The sequence below is a fragment of the Talpa europaea genome (genome assembly GCF_964194135.1).
Source record: "Talpa europaea genome assembly, chromosome: 1".
Taxonomy (NCBI): domain Eukaryota; kingdom Metazoa; phylum Chordata; class Mammalia; order Eulipotyphla; family Talpidae; genus Talpa; species Talpa europaea.
The window spans coordinates 107,581,000-107,601,220 of NC_140073.1; the positions used below are offsets into that span (position 1 = coordinate 107,581,000).

At 38.9% G+C, this 20,221-nt stretch overlaps 1 protein-coding gene across 2 annotated transcripts in view; it reads left to right on the plus strand.

Moving 5' to 3' along the window:
* Positions 1–20,221, plus strand: part of NOSTRIN (nitric oxide synthase trafficking) — a gene marked incomplete at both ends in the record, with an annotated part of 56,251 nt that overhangs the window by 17,585 nt on the left and 18,445 nt on the right. The window contains 5 exons of one of the 2 annotated variants that reach the window (XM_084231718.1): positions 3,898–3,981; positions 7,431–7,493; positions 7,698–7,779; positions 10,447–10,509; positions 16,286–16,384. In XM_084231718.1, coding sequence (XP_084087844.1) covers positions 3,898–3,981; positions 7,431–7,493; positions 7,698–7,779; positions 10,447–10,509; positions 16,286–16,384 — 391 coding nt within the window. The remainder of the gene's footprint in view (positions 1–3,897; positions 3,982–7,430; positions 7,494–7,697; positions 7,780–10,446; positions 10,510–16,285; positions 16,385–20,221) is intronic. The other variant, XM_084231719.1, reaches the window with a different exon arrangement.

A 20,221-nucleotide genomic window follows, 5' to 3' on the forward strand; every position in this document is an offset into this window, starting at 1 on the left:
ATAGAATTTAACTATTAGTGGTGAACCTAATACATATAGACATTAAATCTATAAAGATGCACACCCAAAACTTAGATAGTGTTATAATGCATCGTTTTGTCAATAAATTAAATAAATAAATAAATAGAACCAGTTCACTGAACCTAAATAATAAAGTAAAATAAAACCTTTTTGGATTTCTAATAAATTAAAGGTAGAGAGATGACGTATACAACAGACAGTTCACAGAAGCCAAGTTCAACTCAGTCCAGCCTCTCCAGGCTACACTGGTGACATTTGTTATCACAGTCCCCTCCCTGCCCACCTTCCCCATCCTTGACACCTTCTCCTCAGCAGAGAAAAGGCCTTACAACCACACAAATGTTTTTGGAAGAGATCCTGAGAAGCTCATTGTGTCTGCAAGGAGGCTGCTCGGGATTCCTGGCCCCTAAGTGGCCAGGAGCTGCGGTGATTCAGAGCACTGCAGTTAAAGGCTAAGTGAGAGGAGGTGCCAGTTTTTAAAGTGCTTATGTTTGACGTCCCCTGCAATTCTCCACCTACAGCCTTTTCCTACAATTTCAGAGACAGAGTATGGGGGAGATGTCCGTGAACCAGACTGCCTGTATTTGAACCCCATCTGTCACTTCTTCACACTTGACCTCTAGCAAGTTACTGATTTAACAGTGCCTCGGTGCGCCCCTGCGTGAGCTGGGTAGAGAAAGGTGCCTGCCACAGAGGAGTTATAGGGATTCGTTAAGGAAATAGACACCACTTGGGATGGTGTCTGACATGTTGTAAGTGCCCAGTCCATATTGGATGTCACTATTTTGTGTGAAGCCAAACGTAGGTCCAAAGTCTGCTGTTACAGCACATTCGTTAGGAGAGTACCATTTGGAGCAAACATCACAAAAGTACTAAAGGAATTTTTTAGCCTGTAAAACTTTTTATCAGCTCTGCTGCAGATTTCTAAGATAACTGTATGTAAAGAGAAGGCTGCCAAATCAAGAAATGCTATGTGGTAATCGAGTCTCTTAAGGCTTTTGCTGTCATGCTCACAAAAAGCCAAGAGAAACAGGGGGACTAGATGACCAGGAGCAAAACAGAGCCGTCACCTCAGGGCAGCCAGCCTCTTCTCCCTTTCTGGTCACCCTTGTATTTTTTCCCATGAGGATCCAATGAAGTTAATTTAAAGGAAAGCAACAATTCTCTGTGGTAACTCTCCTTTTTACTTCTGATTAGCCTCTGAGATACTTTGTAGCACCTAAGAAAACATCCTAAAAGTGAAACTGAATTATGAGGAAAAGGATGAACTGATATCTCCTTTCCTGTTAGAGATAATTCGGGAATGTTCTGGAGCTGATGGATGAGAAAGCTGTGGATTCTTCCCCCATATACCTCCCACCTCTGTATATTTGGGGCATATTGAATGTTTAGAGATTCTTTTCAATACATAATAATCAATAAATTTGAAAAATTATTATTTGCTGATGCCCAACCCAGACTTGAGTGCTAGAAATGCTTCACCAAATTTAATACTCTATTTGTTTCATTTAAGAAAGAATGGAATGCCGGAAAGGAAGTTCCTAAAAAAGCTCTCTGATTAGCAATGGACTAGGAAAGGGTTTTTGTGTCTGTTTATTCCAAGTGTGAGAAAGCCGTGTACTCTGACATCAGGGCTGAGCATAAATCAAACTGGTAAAATGCATTTAAAATAGTTTGACAGTTTAGTTTTCAAAAGTGATGAAGTGAGGGCAGACTTGTAGCAGAGACCAGTTAAAAATTCTGTACTTCTAAACCATATATAATGCTGTAAACCAATATTAATGCAATAAAGAACAAAGAAAAAGTAATTCTGAGATCTGACGGGAAGTTCATTCATTTATTCATTCATTCAAGACATAATACTGTGGCTAGTATGTGCCAGGCACTGTTCTGGGCCACGGAACATAATAAAGAACAAAAAATTTCTTAGCTTTCATGGAGCTTACATTCTAGGGGTGTCATAGAAGTACACTAAAAAAAATATGTACGAGTGATAAATTGTAGAACATTAATAAAACTGTAAGGGCGTAGTGACAAGTATGCTCTTTTAGATGGAGTAATGTTGAGTGGTGATGTGTGAACAAGAGTTGTTGATGTTGACTTGTAGCACTATGTTACAAGAGTACCAAGTAAAGGCCACAACAAATGCAAAGGCCCTGAGGCAGACTGGCATTTGGCCGTTATGGAAGAATATGTGAGCAAGAGAATGATCAGTAGAGGGGAAATCGGAGAGGGAGCCAGGGGCAGGCCATATTGGTCAATAGCAATTGTTCCAGTGTTTGAGACTCTCCAAAACTTGAATCATTACTATATTTTAATCATTATTATACTCTGCAGACAGGACTAATTACTTCCTTTTAATGTTGCCTAAAGCCACCCTACTGAATGGTAGCATTTTGGGGGGGATTTTAGAATATTCAAATTCATCAAGGGTGATGGTCTTTCTCAGCTTGCTGCTGACCAGTACTCTCTCTCCAGGAGTTGATTATATATTCCTACAGCAGAGAAATCTATTTTTAAGTGCAATGAGATATTTATCTGCTTTATTATTTTAAAACATTTTCCTTAGCCTTAATAGCTTGTGCAAGGTCTAATATCAGTTGGTGTGTTACACACATCTTACAATGAATGGTCTCCTTTCTTTCAAAAAGTGGTAAAAATAACTTAGAGCACAGCTATATTAAGGGAAGAAATGAGTAGGAATTTAGTGATAGATCAGTCATCCATGATCTCTAAATTCTATTTTGCAAAAGAGGGAGTGTCTTTCCTTGGTTGGTCTATAGCACCAAGTCTAATCTCCGTGAAACAAAAGACTGAAAAATATGCAACAAAGATTTTCTGGTCCACAATCAGAAGAAAAACAATATGAATTTAATTTAATTTCTTACTTTTTATTATCTTTGGTGAAAGTGAGAAGATGAATAAAGACATGTCTTCATTTTAGCTACAGGTAGGCCTATAAGTAGGACATGGCTAAGTCAGTTTAAGACGAGTGTGAGTGAATCTATACTAAGAACCATGTTTTCTATAAGAGGGCATTCTGAGTGTCCTCACTGTGTCTTGTCTTACATGGAAAGCAATAGTAATTTATTTTTCAAATCTGGTGTTCGCCATGGCTGCAACTTCACGTTAAAAGTTACTCTTTAGTTAACTACATCATAACATATCATCTTTTGGCAATTATTATAATCTAAAGCCAATCTGATCGTGTAAAGCCCCAGGATAAGTAGGATAATTCATTACTATTTGCATTCATTAGCTAGAACTGCCATAAAAAGACATGGTTGTTTGGCTTAAACAATAGAAAATTATTGTCTCATAGTTCTGAAGGCTATAAGTATGAAATTGAGGCTGAACTATGAGATCAAGAAGGAGCCAGGTTGGAGCTTTCTGAGTGCTATGAGAGAGAGACTGTTCTATGTCCCACTCCTAGCTGCCAGTGGTTTGATGGCCCTATCTGACTTTCCTTTGTAGACCTGTCACCCATCTCTGTGGTCATCTTCACATGGCCTCACCCTGTGTGTGTGTCCTCTGTGTCCAGATTTCCCTTTTTTATAAGGACACATCCATACTGGGTTCAGACCCACCCTAATGACTTCATCTTCACTTGCTCATCTGTGAAAACCTTATTTTCAAAAAATGCATGTGCATATTTATAGGCACTAGGAATTTAGGGTTTTGTTTTTTTTTAAAGGATTACTCCTAAGGACAAGAGGATTCTTCTAGTTAAAAAATAATCTCTTCCTTATTTATATTTGTTTTTCAGTCTGAGCCTGCCTTTGTGATGAGTGTGTGATGAGGGGTGGTGGGGCCAAGGGGAGGTTTGCTTGATTTCTGGCCAGTGCATCCTTCTAACAACTATCCCTTTGCTAACAGGGCAAACTTGGAGATTAGTTACGCCAAAGGACTTCATAAACTGGCAGTCAAGCTGAGCAAAGCATTGCAGAACACAAAGAGAAAGTAAGTATAAGGAAGAAGTAAGGCAAACTCATTCCTAAAAATATTAAAAAGTGACATATATTCAATTCCAGCTTCCTCTTATGTATCTTGGGTACATGACATCAAGCATGGTTTCCAGTTGTTGGGCACTTAACATGTGCCAGGCACTGTATTAGGTGCTTTTACAGATACTTTCCTGTAATCCTGACAAAAACTCTGGAGAAGTCTTATTGACATCATTGACAGATAAGGACTTGAGAGTTTAAGAAACTTACCCCAACCACATAGATAGTGAGTTGTAGAATTCATCTTTGTTTATGTGACTTCTAAGTTTATCATAATAGGTCTTGATCATGATATCTAATGTGAAATCAGTGTTTTAAGTCAAAAAGTTTTGAAAGTGTGAAAGTTGCTTTGTCTCAACTCTATGACCTGTAATAAGTAATTTGGCCTCTCTATACCTTGATTTCTCCTCCGTTAGGTTGGAGCAGCCACATGTATGTATGGATAGGGGGTGTATATTAGATGAGATATTGTATGTAAAGACTTTACTATGTCAGTACTGAAAAAAATGTCAGTTCATATTTTCCTCAATAAATTGCAGCATTAAGAATGAAGTCGTTTTTTTTTTTCTTTTGGAGCCAAAAAGAAAGGTATTGGTATTATAAAAGTGACCCATTAGTGATAATTTGCTGCAAAGATTCTGGAAGGATGGTAGCAGGTATCATCCTGAACTGGCACTGCCATTGCAAAAGCATCTTTTGATGGTAAAGAGAGAGGGAAAGAAAAAAAGGGGGTCTTCTGGAGCTTACATTTCTACTCCTCCTTAGGCATCATCTATAAGAGCAATATCGGCTTTGAAATTGGTTTAAAGTTGAGATTGATTTTTACGGTATTTTGAGGTATTTTACCAGACTACAAAAGAACCAATAGAGCACAGTAGTTGAGTATAGATAGAGTTTCTTTAGTTTGGCCAGGTTTAAATTCTAGCTCTATTACTTACCAGGTGGGTTATTTGGACAATTTATTGTACTTCTTGGTGTCAGTTTAAAATGGAGATAAAGCCGAACTCATATAGTTTCTGTAGGGACTTTAAAAGCAATACAAGAAGTGTGCTTAGTCCTTGGCATGCAACAAAATCTCATAAGTGTGCATTAAAATTTTGATTCTAAAAGAATGAAAGCTGTGGAGATGTGTGTCTTACTGTGTTTCAGCGTCCTAGTCTGCCGGGGACCAGCCTCCGGCAAAACGTCGTGCCAGGGGTTCCTGAAAGGATGAGACGGCCTAGGCGAAAACGAAAGGGCTGAAACTTTGGGGCTGAGGGGAAGGGGATGAGGTAGAATGAGGAGACACTGACACTTGGTGAGGTGCTAGTATCTTCTGCCGAGAGACTCAGCAGGTCTTTATTTATTCATTATTAGTAATAATAATAAGAAAATACATTATCAAGTGTAAAGCATAAACAATTAGTGTATTATGTTTCCCATAGACTACTGGCCCCTACAGGTCTCAGCTAGACAGCAGCTCTCAAGGTTAACAGATAATAAACCAAACCTAACATTAAAGCTACTTATTTTTTCATTTAGACAATTATTAAAAACAGTGAATAACCGCCAGTGCATCCCTATCAGCTAAAGCCTAAGCATCAAAGGACTATTCTATTCACATGACCTTCAGCCGGAGACCAGCTGCAGTTCAGCTATCAGAACTTTTTCTACCTAGAAATTCCTTAACTCAAATAGCTTCATATTAAAAACTTTCCCAAGAAACTTCAAGAGAAAACAAAATAGAAGGACCTATTATAATTATTGTATTGTAATGCTTGTCAGGCATGTTCAATAACTTGTCTCCCATTGTCAAGTGGGCCAAACTGCCCAACAACTAATTTCTAAACAGACAATTTTCCATGCTATTTACTTACAGTATGCTGATACATATAATTTATTGCCTAATATACTTTGTGATAAATTTTTCTCTATGTCCATGAACAAAAAGCAAAGGGATGTCAGATCTTCAGCCCCACGGTGTGAGACCCTTTCTCTTAGCTGCTTGTCAGTATCCTTTCTGGCTGGGGCAACAAGACCTCCTGCAACACTAGTCTACTACTCCCAAAGAGTTGGCATGTCAGAATGTTTGGTTAAACAAGTTTGGCACAACAATATTTAATAATAAGCATTAATTGAACTTCTCTTCATACCAAAATCTCTGTTATGTAGATGTACATATAGCCTGGATTATTTCTATTTTAAAAGACTAAATGAGGGTCAGGAAAATCAAGTGGTTCTTCCAAAGTTACAAAGGAAACAAAGAGGAGCTTGTGGATTCAGACTCAAACCCCTCTAAGGCCAGCCCTGGGTCTTCCTGCCCGGCTCCTATGAAAGACAAATAGCAGAGTCTCTTCCCAAAAAAGTGTACCTAGCTTCCATTTTAACCAGCTCTGTCAAGCTTTAATTTACTTGTAATAATAATCACCCATGAAGTCTCTGTTTTGGTTGATTTTGACGTATGTATACTCCATGAAACCACCATCAAAATGAAAGCAGAGGAATTCTCATCACACCAAAAGATTCCTCTCACCTGTCTACAATCTTCCTTCCCTCCCATCCCAGGCAACCACTGATCTGCTTCCTGTCAGATTCATTTTGTCTTTTCTGAAATTTTTTATACTTGGATCATCTGCTAGGTACTCTGACATGTTTTTTTTTTTTTGTGTGCCTGGTTTTGGATATGTAGAAAATCTGACATCCTCTGGTCTATTTCTCCCAGTCTATCTCTGCACCATCCTGATTTTAGCAGGGATACAGATCTGTGCTCTCTCCCTCCATCAAAATCTGCACATAGCTCTGTCCTTGAGGATTATTGATGAACTTGAGCTTATTGGTATGTCTTTTGAAGGCTGACTAGATGACAGCTATGCCTCTTCCATGGGAGAAAATAACATCACACTTCCTAATCCTCCCTCTATGTTGCTGGGGGCAGTGTTATCCTTTTGTTAAATTAGGGGACTGTTCTCAAGACTATAACATATCTGAGCTGTCCTAGGAGCCAGCAGGTAGAGGAATTAGACCTGAACCCCAAAGCAGCACATGGTACGTGACCAGAGCTCTTAAGTCCTCGGTCACTTAACTTCTCTGAACTTCCCTTTGTTCATCTATGAAATGAGGAGTCTGAAAGTTTGTCTTTAAAGGGCCTTCTACCCCTAGCAGCCTGTCTTCCACTGTTCTGAGTGCCTGCTCACCCTTGGTTACATTAGTTCCCTGATTTTCTACAGCCATGAAATAGTGCAGTGTCTATAGTGTCTATAGTGCAGATAAATATGCTGGCAGAATTTAATCCCACGGAGGAATTGAAATAAGATTAAGGAAATGAGTGCAATAGCTGAATGCAGTGAATTGGGCATGATATTTTTATTTCTCAGAATTTACAGAGAAATGATACGTACACCTGTGCTCCTCTGTTTTTGCCTCCAGCTGTCTTGTCAGTGCCTGGACCTGGGTCTCTGAGGGCATGAAATCGGCAGCAGACCTGCATCAGTGAGTCTCCCACCCTGGCCTTTCTCCACCCCAACCCTGAGGGAGTTGTAAACTTAACTTTGGGTGTGCTACAAATACTGCACTTCAAACTTGCACTGAATAGATATGCTGTTGGGCACATCATTTTATTTCCCCAGAAAATAATTTGGAAAGTATATATAAATCCAATACTTTGCTTGTGCGTCTTTTATGTTGTGTTTCCAGGAAACTTGGCAAAGCAATTGAGTTGGAAGCAATCAAACCAACTCATCAAGTTCTGAGTGTACATGAAAAGAAGAGAAAATCAGTGAGTCAAAATCTTTTCTTCCCTGTTTAAGTAAGATTTCTATCTTTGGCCTAAGAGATAAAAATGATCTAAAAGTAATACTAGGTTTCAGGAATTGATCAAAAGAATAAATGCAAACCCAAAAGTTTATGTAAATGGATGTCTATTAAAGCATATTTTTAAAAAAAGATTTATTTATTTATGCATACATGAGCTGGGGTACAGGCCAGAGGTGTGTGTGGGGGCGGTGAGAGGATTCACCAGAGACAGAGTGGGGAACAGAACAGGCAGACTGACTGAAATATACTGCTGAGGGGAGCAGCGGGCAAGACAGGAGAGGACTGCTGCACCATGTGGGTTGCTCCCTGGCCAGCGGGGGATCGAACTCATGCTGCAGAGGCTGTGGATTGCTTCATAGTGCGGTGCTTAATCCCTTGTGCCACCAGGGAGGCCCCGTGTTAAAGCATATTTATAATAGTGAAAAATCGGATGCAAAATTTTTAGCTCAAAATTAAATTATAATAAATTCAGGCAACAGAATACTATGCAACCATAAAAATCTTTTGTGACATGAATATTTTTTTCACTATATGGCATTGAATAAAAATGCCAGATGAAAAAAATATAATATGATCATGATTTTATAAAATAAATGTGTATAAGTGCACAAAAAAAAACCTGGAAGAACTCCTTTAAATGTTAATAAGAATTAGCTTTAGATAGTGGTCAGATAGAAGTTATTTTTATTTCATTTTTATATTATTTTATATTTCCATTTTTTCCCAATGAACACATATGTCTTATAAACAGATGAATTACAATTTTCAAAAGAGAAATGCTTTTTCAAATAAGCTTGGGATTAAGAAAAAAACAATAGCTATAATTCTCAAATTGAAGAAAATTCTTAAAATTAAATAAAATAACTGTCCGATGCCTAGTCCCCTTGCATAGCAGATCCTCTAATCTTGCTTGGGGCTTTTCTTTTCAGAACACTTTAATTTGTTCTCATTTTACTTGTGTGTCAAACAGTCATGAGCACATTTGTGTTTTCAGGAAAAATAAAAGGGTGTTGAATAAATGTCACTTAGTTCTGATGGGGTGCAGTCAGGTGACTATTTGTGGAATTCAAGGCTAAGTTCAGGTAAGAAGTTCAGAAGCAGTGATAGGAGAAGAGAAGAGGAGAGACTAACAGGAGCTTCAAGTAACCACAGCCAGATGAAGCAGAGTCTAAAGTTAGTGAGTAGATTGAGGGGTTTTGTGAAAGCTCTAATGGCAGGAGAATGATACAAAAAAAACTTTATCTAAATTTATTAAGCTGAATCAGGAAGTAGAATTGATGTTTATGTGGACATATGTGTTTTTAGCAGTAGGATGTTTATTTATTGTGAGGGTATTAGGGGAAAAAGTACAGTAATCATTAGAAAGTGATATAATCAAATAAAAGTCAACCCATAGGGCCTCTCCTGGTGGCACAGCGGTTTAGCACTGGGCTGTGAAGCTGCCTGCAGCCTCTGCAGCGCCAGTTCGATTCCCGGCCACGGCGAGGGTCCCACGTGGTGTGCAGACCTCTCTTGCCGCCCGCCGCTCCCCTCAGCAGTGTACTTCGGTCCTTCTGCCTGTTCTGCTCCCTGCTCTGGTGAATTCTCTCACTCTCCCGCGCTTCTGATTGTGCCCAGTGCTTGTATAAATAAATAAATAAATCTTAAAAAAAAAAAATCAACCCATAGGCTCTACTTCATTAATTACAAAAAGATTTTTCATACCACATAATATTATTACTAGCATAAATGCTATGGTTATTACCACAGCACTTTAGATAATTAATGTTATCATCACCCCAACTGCTGTTCCTGTTCATAATCTCCTTTTCATCATTGTATCCCCACCACCCGCTGCACCCCCACCACCCTTTATATTCACAAAAATTAAAGGATTAGATTTTTTAAGTTAATTTCTTCTATAGTTCAGCCACACACAGTGTCAAAAGTAATATAGTACATAAAATCATTTTCATTGCTTTGTTATAATAAATCATATATTCCAAATTTTATCAACTAAAAAAATAGAGGAGCAGTGTTACTAAATCTCAGGGTGGTTGAATGATGGCTCATCTGTAGTCTGGAAAAAAGGTTCTGCCCTAATTTATATCTGATCTCAGTCCGGGTTTGCCTAGATCTGTTTTCATCTTTATTACTATCCTCCCTTTAGCTGTTTAAAATGGGGAGTGGGGGGGGTTAATTATGATTAAGTATTTAATCTCTTTGAAATTAAAGTGACATTCACTTCAGGGACAATGAGACTCAGTAAAATTACTACTGCCAGGACCATTACTGATTCTTGTGCTGCTAAAATTTTAGCCCCATGGGATGATGCTAAAGAAAAGTAAAAGGACGAAAGTGATACCAAATTATGCAAGACCCCCCACCACACTGACTCTACATGTTTATGATGTTTTTACATAGCTGTATATTAGAGTTATTTACCAAATGCATTCAGGTTATATCCTGCCAGAAGATTCTTGACTTGGGGAAAAGATAGTTTGATTACTTTTCTTACAAAATACTTGTACAGTAGAATTTTGAAATTACTATGAATTGTGAAAATGATTTGCCAGAATTAATAAGCCAGCACTATCACTTCCATCACTTAATAAGTATGTCATTTTTCCTCTTCTTTCCTCTCTACTAGCTTGATAATGAAGTTGAAAAGGCAGCAAATCTTGTCATTAACAATTGGAGTCAACAGATTAAGGTAAGCATGCACTAATCTAATTTATGTGAGTGCAGTCTCTAGAATTGAAGCTTTTTGTTTTGTACACATATGTTTTAATTTTATACTTTAAGTGATAACTGAAGAGAAAAATGTGTTTTCACCTGAGTATTCTATAGCTATAACTTTCAACTAAACCCACAGAAGAGCAGGTCTCTACGTATGGTTATTATTTGTAGCTAATAATTACATACAATCTATTGTGTGTGAAATGCTGTGTATTTAATTATTACAACAACCCAACGTTGTATGTGACCTTGCATTGTCCCATTTGACAGATGGGTGGGGAAACCAAGACACAGAAAAGTAAATAATTTGCTAAGTTTACAAAGCTGGTTAATGGTTGAAACAGGGTCACTGTTCTTAACCATCACACCGCACTGCCTCTCTGTATGATTTAGAACTTTGGACAAGAACAAATGCCATCTAATATTTGGTTCTATCATTTGTGGGAAAATGTGCATAATTTCTGTCTCACAAGTGAGAGAGAGGAACACTGGAGGGTGAGTGAAGGGGAATGGGTGCATTAATCCCACACTTCAGATGGTCCACTTTTTATGCACCACACCGGACCAGTAATTTGAAATTGAGTTGGTTGGATAACATGTACAGGAAACAGTGAATGAGTTCTAAGGAGATGAATTATTATCTGGTATGAGAATTTAAAGATTATCATAGCATATGTTCTTAAGCAAAGAAAAGAACAAATGGAGCCCATATATATGTACAGAACATTATTCTAGAACAATCCAGTTTACGAAGAACTTATTTTAAGTAGAAAGGACTAGAAGTCATTGGAGAGGGACCCTGCTAAGAAAATTTAATTCCCTCCTTTGAGAACTTAGGCTTCAAAATTTGAAAATGTTTTTCATCTCCATAATGTTACTGCCCAAAGAGAGCTTTCCCAAGTAGATGGCCACTAGTGTCAAGTAACCAAAGCCATCCTCCAAGCAGGTGGCTCCATCTCAGGCCTCCGTGTCACCTCCAAAGCTTCTGTTGAAAGCAAGGATTCTGTAAAACCAAAAACATTAATATAATGATTATATTAATATAATTATATAATATAATTATATAATTATCAATATATAATTATATAACTTATAATTATATAATATATTATATAATTAATATAATGATATTAAATGATAAATAATAATTATTGATATAATAATTAATATAAAATGTTTGAGACACAGAGTCCCTGACTAACTAGAGTGATAGGAAGGCACTTGGGTGAAATGCACAGTGACAAGAACAGCAGGAAATTGCACACAGGAGGCTGATCACCCAGCCCAGTGAAGCCTCGTTGTGCTGCATGCACTTTGCAAAGATGAGGAGTGTGCCAGGTGAGAGGCAGCAAGACCAGCTTCTTGAATTGCAAACAGAAGAAAGAAAAGAAAAAAAAAAGTTTGCAATAAATGAATTTCTACACCTACAGTAGGAGTATTAGTAAAAGAATGTACATGAGAATCACTTTCACAATAAATATTTTAAAGTTCCGTAAACAGTATTCAGTCATTTGTTTCTAGTTTTGTCCTTGATTTTATGAGCTTTCTTTAGCCAAATTTGTTTTTAAAAATGTATTCTCTAAAAGACATCCAAGGAATCCAAATAGGAAAAGAAGAAGTCAAACTATCACTATTTGCAGACGATATGATATTATACATAGAGAACCCCAAAAACTCCACAGAAAAGCTAATTCAACTCATCAATCAGTTCAGTAAAGTGGCAGGATACAAAATCAACACGCAAAAGTCAGTAGCCTTCCTATACACAAACAATAAATCTGAAGAAGAAGAAATCAAAAAGACCATCCCTTTTGTTATTGAAACAAAAAAACTCAAATATTTGGGAATAAATCTAACAAAAGAGGTAAAGGACCTATACAAAGAAAACTATAAAACACTGTTAAAAGAAATAGAAGAAGACACAAAGAAATGGAGAGACATCCCCTGCTCATGGATTGGAAGAATAAACATTATTAAAATGGCCATCCTTCCAAAAGCAATATACAGATTCAATGCTATTCCAATCAAAATTTCAATGTCATTCTTCAAAGAAATAGAACAATTAATGATGAAATTCATATGGAATCACAAAAAACCCCGAATAGCCAAAGCTCTCCTGAAAAAAAAAGAAGGGAATGGAGGCATCAGACTCCCAGACTTCAAACTATACTACAAAGCCATAATCATCAAAACTGCATGGTATTGGAACAAGAACAGACATACAGACCAATGGAATCGAATAGAAAATCCAGAAATAAACCCACAGATTTATGGTCAACTAATCTTTGACAAAGGAGCAAAGAATATGCATTGGAGCAAAGGAAGTTTGTTCAATAAATGGTGCTGGGAAAACTGGGTCGCTACATGCAAAAGAATGAAGCTTGACCACCACCTCACACCATACACAAAAATCAACTCAAAATGGATTAGAGAACTAGACATAAGACCTGAAACCATAAAATATATAGAAGGAAATACAGGCGAAACACTACGTGATTTGCACATCAAAGACATCTTTACAGACACATCACCCAAAGCAGTGATAGTGAAGGCAAAGATAAACAGCTGGGACTACATCAAATTAAAGAGCTTTTGCACAGCAAAAGAGACAATAACAAAAACAAAGAGAAACCCCACCAACTGGGAGAACATTTTTGCACCCAACACTAATGATAAAGGACTGATCACAAAAATCTGCAAAGAGCTGATGAGACTCAACAACAACAAAGAAAATAATCCAGTCAAAAAATGGGCAGAAGAGCTTAAAAGAAACTTCTCTGAAGAGGAAATGCAAATGGCCAACAGGCATATGAAAAAATGTTCAACATCACTTGTCATCAGGGAAATGCAAATCAAAACTACCATGAGATACCATCTTACACCAGTGAGAATGGCACATATTAAAAAAACTAGCAACAACAAATGTTGGCGAGGGTGTGGAGAAAAAGGAACTCTTCTGCACTGTTGGTGGGAGTGCAAACTGGTCCAACCACTGTGGAAAGCTGTGTGGAGATTTCTGGACCTACTAAACATAGAGCTTCCATATGATCCAGCAATTCCACTCCTAGGTATTTACCCAAAGGACACAGAAACATCCATTCCAAAGAGCACCTGCACCCCTATGTTTATAGCAGCACTGTTTACAATAGCTAAGCTTTGGAAACAACCCAAATGCCCAAAAATTGATGACTGGATCAAGAAGATGTGGTACATATATACCATGGAATATTACTCAGCATTCAAAAAAGATAAACACATGCAATTTGCTGCAACATGGATGGCGCTGGAAGGCATCATGCTCAGCGAAATAAGCCAAAAAGAAAAAGAAAAATACCGGATGGTCTCACTCATAGCAGGAATCTAGAAAACTTAAATAAGGGACCAGGAAAATGAATAACTATAAGAAAGTGAAAATCAAAATCAACAAAAAACTATGAACCAGAGACACTTTTAGGGGGGCGGGGGCGGGAGAGGAGGGATTGGGGTCAGAATGGGGGGCTGCAATTGTATGGGGAATATAACAATAAAATTTATAAAAAAAAAATATCTATTCTCTAAATATTCAAATTTCATAAAAGAATTCAACATAATGGACCAAAAGAGAGAAACCACAGTCAGCAGCTGCAATTACTTTCTTTTTTTTTTTTTTTAAAGACTTGTTTATTTATTTATTCATACAAACACTGGGTACAGTCAGAAGAGCAGGAGGGTGAGAGAATTCACCAGAGCCAGGCAGGGAGCAGAGCAGGCAGAAGGACCGAAGTACACCGCTGAGGGGAGCAGCGGGCGGCAGGAGAGGTCTGCGCGCCATGTGGGACCCTCCTCTGGTGGCCGGGGAGCAGCCGGGGATCAAACCCGCGCCGCAGAGGCTGCAGGCAGCTTCTCAACCCAGCGCTCAACCGCTGCGCCACCGGGGAGGCCCTGCAATTACTTTCAAGAACAAAAAACATCCTTTATTATTTACCAGTTTCCACTGAGTAATTTTTCTAAATAAACAATTTGATTTTTTTATGAAGAGTGACAGAGAAATTAGAGAACATGAAATTCTTGAGCTATAATAATTTTCTCCCCAGGGCCTCACTGGTGGCACAAGGGGTTAAGATGCAACCTATGAAGCTGTCTGCAGCCACTGCAGCACGAATTCGATCCCTGGCCAGGGAGATCCCCACATGGCACAGCAGACCTCTCCTGACTCCCCGCTGCTCCCCTCAGCAGTGTATTTCGGTCGATCTGCCTGTTCTGTTCCCCACTCTGTCTATGGTGAATCCTCTCACCCCCACCCCCAACAGTACCCCAGTTCTTGTATGCATAAACAAATAAATTTTTAAAAAAAATAATAATTTTCTCCCCAGTTACAACCAGGGATTTGGCACATCAGTAATGAAGTGCAGTCTGTTTTGGTGACCCAAATGAAAAGGCTTGCAGGACCAAATGCTCTTGCCTCACCGTCTCTTTTTTTCAGCAGGCATGGGATCCACTGAAGGTGGAAGAAAAGGGCCAAGAGCCTCTCTATCCTTGAATTTCCTTTTTTGGGGCTTCATATGTTAGGAGAGATTCAGAAGGCTTTGCCTCTGCTTCCTAAGGAAAGAGAGAGATGAGCTTTTCTTCATGATCTGGGTTTATAGTTCTTGCAAACTTGAGGTAAAAACCCAGTCTTTCCATCAACCCCATTTCTGAACACACCGAATCCAACTGGAACCAAATTCTGTTTATTTTATCTCTGGAGCATCATCTTCTATCTACCAAGTTTGATCTGTGTCTGTGTCTGAGTCTGAGACATCAACAGAGGAGGGGGCCTGTAGGGTAAATGATTGCTAGCTTTTCTGCCCTCCCGCCATTAAGATTGATCATGGATCCCTGCGGTCCTGAATGCATGCCTGATGGCGGGTACCTGGAGTAAGGTGTGGGCATGTGTATGTGGGTACACCTGGGCTAGACGGGGCCTATAAGGGCGGCGTCAAGGGGACGCCAGCAGAGCAGAACAGAACTATGAGAAGGAGAACAAGGGAGAGAGCAGAATAGAACCAGCAGAAGGAGAACGAACAAGAGAACCAGCAGAGAAGCAGAGGCCATGAAAGAACTCAGAGAGCCCAGAAAGAGTGAAGATTTGCCGGGGGCTAGGAGGCCTGCCAGTCTCCTGGCCCCCCGGCACCCTGCCTGCCGTGTACCTGATAAAATCCCAATAAAAGCCTGAAAAAGCCACTGAGGGTTACAGAACTCTCCTTCAGAGATCCTGCTCTGTGCCCATCCTGCCCCCACAGGGCCTTTGAATGCAAATGCCCAGCTCTGAAACCGGGCACTGGGAGCAAAATGACCTTTGCTCTGTGTTTTCAGAGAGCATCATAAACCAGCCTCAGCTGTGGCCCAGGATGGTTTAAAAGGAAGATTCAGCCAGTCTTCTGTGTTTGCTGTGATTTGGGATTTTTTTTTGTGTGGTAAACTCATTCCCTTCTATCACATCAGTAAGAACAATGTTTTGGAGGCTTATGGGCCTTCAGTGATGTAGTAAAGTGTATATGTCTTGAGTGTACCCAATTTAATGACAAAAGCACACAGTGGTTCTCAGGGCAAAATGTTAGCTGCTGTGATATCTTAGGCAAATTTTGAAGTGAGGGCAGAAATGAAGAACTAAAAACACCAATCATTCACATTAGTGCGTGAAACTGTCCTGTTTTGAAACAGAAGAATTTTTCTCCTGATACGAGTTTTTGGGTTTGGTTTTTTTTTTTTGTATGTTTTTTTCACTCTAGGCTAAGAAGAAATTAATGGTGAGTACCAAGAAACATGAAGCACTTTTCCATCTCGTAGAAAGCTCCAAGCAAACTGTGACAGAGAAGGAGAAGCAGAAGGTAATCTGTCATGACCAACTGGGCACATGTGGCTGGGTGAGGGATGTGCTTCCTGCCCTCAGTCTGCATGTAGGGGCACTGGCTTGTGCCCCTGGGTGGGGTCTTTGTAGAGTTGTCATGTGACAGAGCATAAGAAGGGAATCTAAGTTAATCCTGATCCAAGATGTTTTTAAGAGGTATATTGACAGATGGCAAGTTAGAATAGTGGTGTACAATTTTAGTGGTGTACAATTTTTTTGATTGGAAATCTTATTAATTAAACAGCTCTTTTTTTTAAGAAAGAGATTGTTCAAGTGGTAAGTTAATGAGTCCACTAACTAAAGTAGGTAAAGTTGTTTCTAATTATTGCAAAGAAAAAATAATAATCTTAAAAATCATAATGATACTGTGAAACAACAGTTTCTTACATGTGTTAACATTCAACACTCTGCTTTGTAGATTATGGGCTTTGAGGATTATGTGAAGTAAGATTTTAAAACATTAAAAAAATGCTCAAATCACCTTCCCAAAAAATAATTTTAAAAATATATAATATATTCTAAAGTATACTTTACATATCTTGTATATAATAAGTAGTGCTTTATATATATTGTACTATATTTTGGGAGTTTTTGTTTTTTTTTAAAGATTTATTTATTTTATTTATACAAGCACTGGGTACAGTCAGAAGCTCAGGAGGGTGAGAGAATTCACTAGAGCCAGAGCGGAGAGCAGAACAGGCAGACTGACAAGGTACACTGCTGAGGGGAGTAGCGAGCGTGGCAGGAGAGGTCTGCGTGCCATGTGGGACCCTCACTGGTGGCTGGGGATTGAACCGGCACTGCAGAGCCTGTGGGCAGCCTCACAGCCCAGCGCTCAACTGCTGCGCCACCAGGGAGGCACTATTGTACTATATTTTGAACATAAGACATTGAAAAGAAGAAATGTTTGAAAGATGTGCTAAAACTAAAATATTTTACATGATTAGCTAGTCATAATGTCTTTATATAATCATTAAGTGAGACACAGTCAAGTTATATACTCGTGGTAAGATTCAGCCTTAACCACAGTAAAGATAAATTCCTATTTCTAATATCCTCTTAATAATTTAAATTTTTTTGGTCAACTTATTGTCAGATCTCACTAGATCATCCAATCTTTTTGCCTTTTCACGAGTGATAGTGTGGTCATGAGCTGGAGCAGAATCCTCAGTCATTTTCTTGTGATTGCCTTAGTGCTTACATTGTTCATATCAATGTCAAATACAGCTTCTTGGCAGACATTAATGAAGACATTCATGCATTTGTGTGTATTAACCAAGTTAAAGATAATTAATCTGTAAATGCCTGACCCAGGCATATGCAATGGCCTCATCCCGGATTCTGGAAGTGAAGACTTTGAGAGGGCCCATATCAGCTTCAGTTGTTAAATTTCCTCTCCTCTCCCTGAAGACTTCAGAATCCACAGCTGTCTATAGGTGTGCACTGATGTAAACTTATATATTAAATAAGGGTAAATTTGATAACTGGTTTTAGGCAAAAAGGAACTCAAAATTGGTATGGGAGCACAATATATTCTACCTGAACCCCAATAGATTATCTTGCACCCTTTGTATGCTATGTGCTCCAGATTGGAAACCTTTGAAATAGTATCTTCCCCCAAAGATGGAGTCCCCTAAAAATATATATAGGCAGAACTGCTGCAACCCATCACATTTTAAAAGAAAGAGAAAATTGTCATCGCAAGTAACGCTATCATTTTATCTGTAGAAGCTATTAGTTAAATAACTTAAGTGCATTGTTAGCAAGATTTTACAAAGTTCTTATTTCTTCACATGTCAGTCTTCACAGTTTGAAATGATCATAACAAGTATTGAATAATGAGACAACTTCCAAGGAGGCAAAGCCACCGTATGTTAAAACACTAAGCACCAGGACCTGTCATAGGCTTTCAGAGCCTTTATTAGAAGCTATTCTTTATTGATGTCAAACAATAAAGAAAAAACCTGAGCATCCAGCTGGTGAATTTCTTCTTTCCCTCATTAGCAGCTTCTCTGGGTGATTGAAGTCCACCTTCTTTACCCTGTCCTCCTCCGGGTGATTCTTAGCCATCACCCCCTGGTGTCATTATATCACAGTTCCCCACAATCTTCATCACTTTATCTGGTAGCTTTTTTTTTTAATACTAAACTAAACTCCTAATGTTATTTTCTCATCTCACATAGAAGTGTCCGTGATCTCAACCTGAGCTTAGCGGTTCTGTCCTGCTCAGCAACTCTTTCTGTTTCCCTGTTCAGCAATCCCTGTTCTCACAGAAACTCATCTAAATCATTATTCTCATCACACCTTCATACTTTCTACCCACTCTCAGCAGACTCTGCTGCCTCCTACCTCACAGGGTAAAGATAAGCCAGCGAGGCACCTGCCTACCAGGCTAACATGTACAATGGGACAAACCAATTCTTCATCCCGAGTTCCAGTTCCCTTCCTGCCTTTCAGAAGCCCTTCTCTTAATTATTTTCTTCCATCCTCTTTCTTGGACATGCCCCTCTCTAATAATTCCTTCCTATTCATCTTTTCAACTCATCCCTATTTTGGGACAGTAGGAAGAGTCAGGGAGATACATTTCCATGACTCTATTCCTATCCCTGTCCAGATGTTGTCATCTCCCCTTCTAAGATTTATTGTCTGTGGTCTGTCTATACCTCCTCATCTCCTGTTCCCTCCTCAAATTACCCCAATCAAGCTTTCCTGACCATTCTACTAAGAGTGTTCTTACCAATGAAGACAGGGCATCTTTGTTGCTATAGTCAAAGAGCAGTTTCTATTCTTACCTTATTAAACTTCTTGGAAGCAGTAAGCCTCAAGCATTATTGGCTTCCCTCTTTGAGAAACATTCTCTTTTACTTTAGCAACAACTTACTTCACCCTACCTTTTTTCTTAGACTCCTTTATAGACTTCCTTTTTTCTGTATAACCTTTATACTGTCGTTCCTGATGATTGCTGTCCTGGCTTCATTCTGTTTTATTCAACATATACAGTCATTGTCCAACATAGTGCTGTGAATATCAGATATCAATTTCAGGCACAATAAATTATAAGTCCTTGATTAATATGCTCTCAAGGCTACAACTCCCATATCTTGTTGACAATACCCAAATTTATATCTCTGGCCAAAACCAGTCTTTAAACTGCTTCTGGAATCTTAAACTCAATATCCAAAACCAGAACTGTTTATTCTCTCTATCAAAAATATTATTTTTTTAAAGATTTCTTTATGCATTTCTTTATGCATACTGGGGTACAGGCCAGAGATGTGGGGTGAGAGGATTCACCAGAGACAGAGTGGGGAAGAGAATAAGAGGATTGACTGATATCAGTCAAAAATATTCTTTATTTCTGTGTTTTCTATGCCTTTGTTTTTTTTTTTTTTTAATTTTCTAGAGGCATGTCTTATCTTATTTATTTATTTATTATTTGTTTGTTTGTTTGGTTTATACATGCACTGGGTACAGTCAGAAGCGCGGGAGGGTGAGAGAATCACCAGAGCCAGAGCAGGGAGCAGAGCAGGCAGAAGGACCGAAGTACACTGCTGAGGGGAGCAGCGAGCGGCAGGAGAGGTCTGCGCACCATGTGGGACCCTCCTCCGGTGGCCGGGGAGCAGCCGGGGATCGAACTGGTGCCGCAGAGGCCGCGGGCAGCTTCGCAACCCAGCGCTCAACCGCTGCGCCACTGGGGAGGCCCTTCTGTGTTTTCTATGTCTTTGAATATTACCATTCATCATAAGCTTCCAATATGAACCCCTAAATCAAACACTTTTTGAATTTACCTAGTTTATCTGTCTCCATTGCCTCTCTC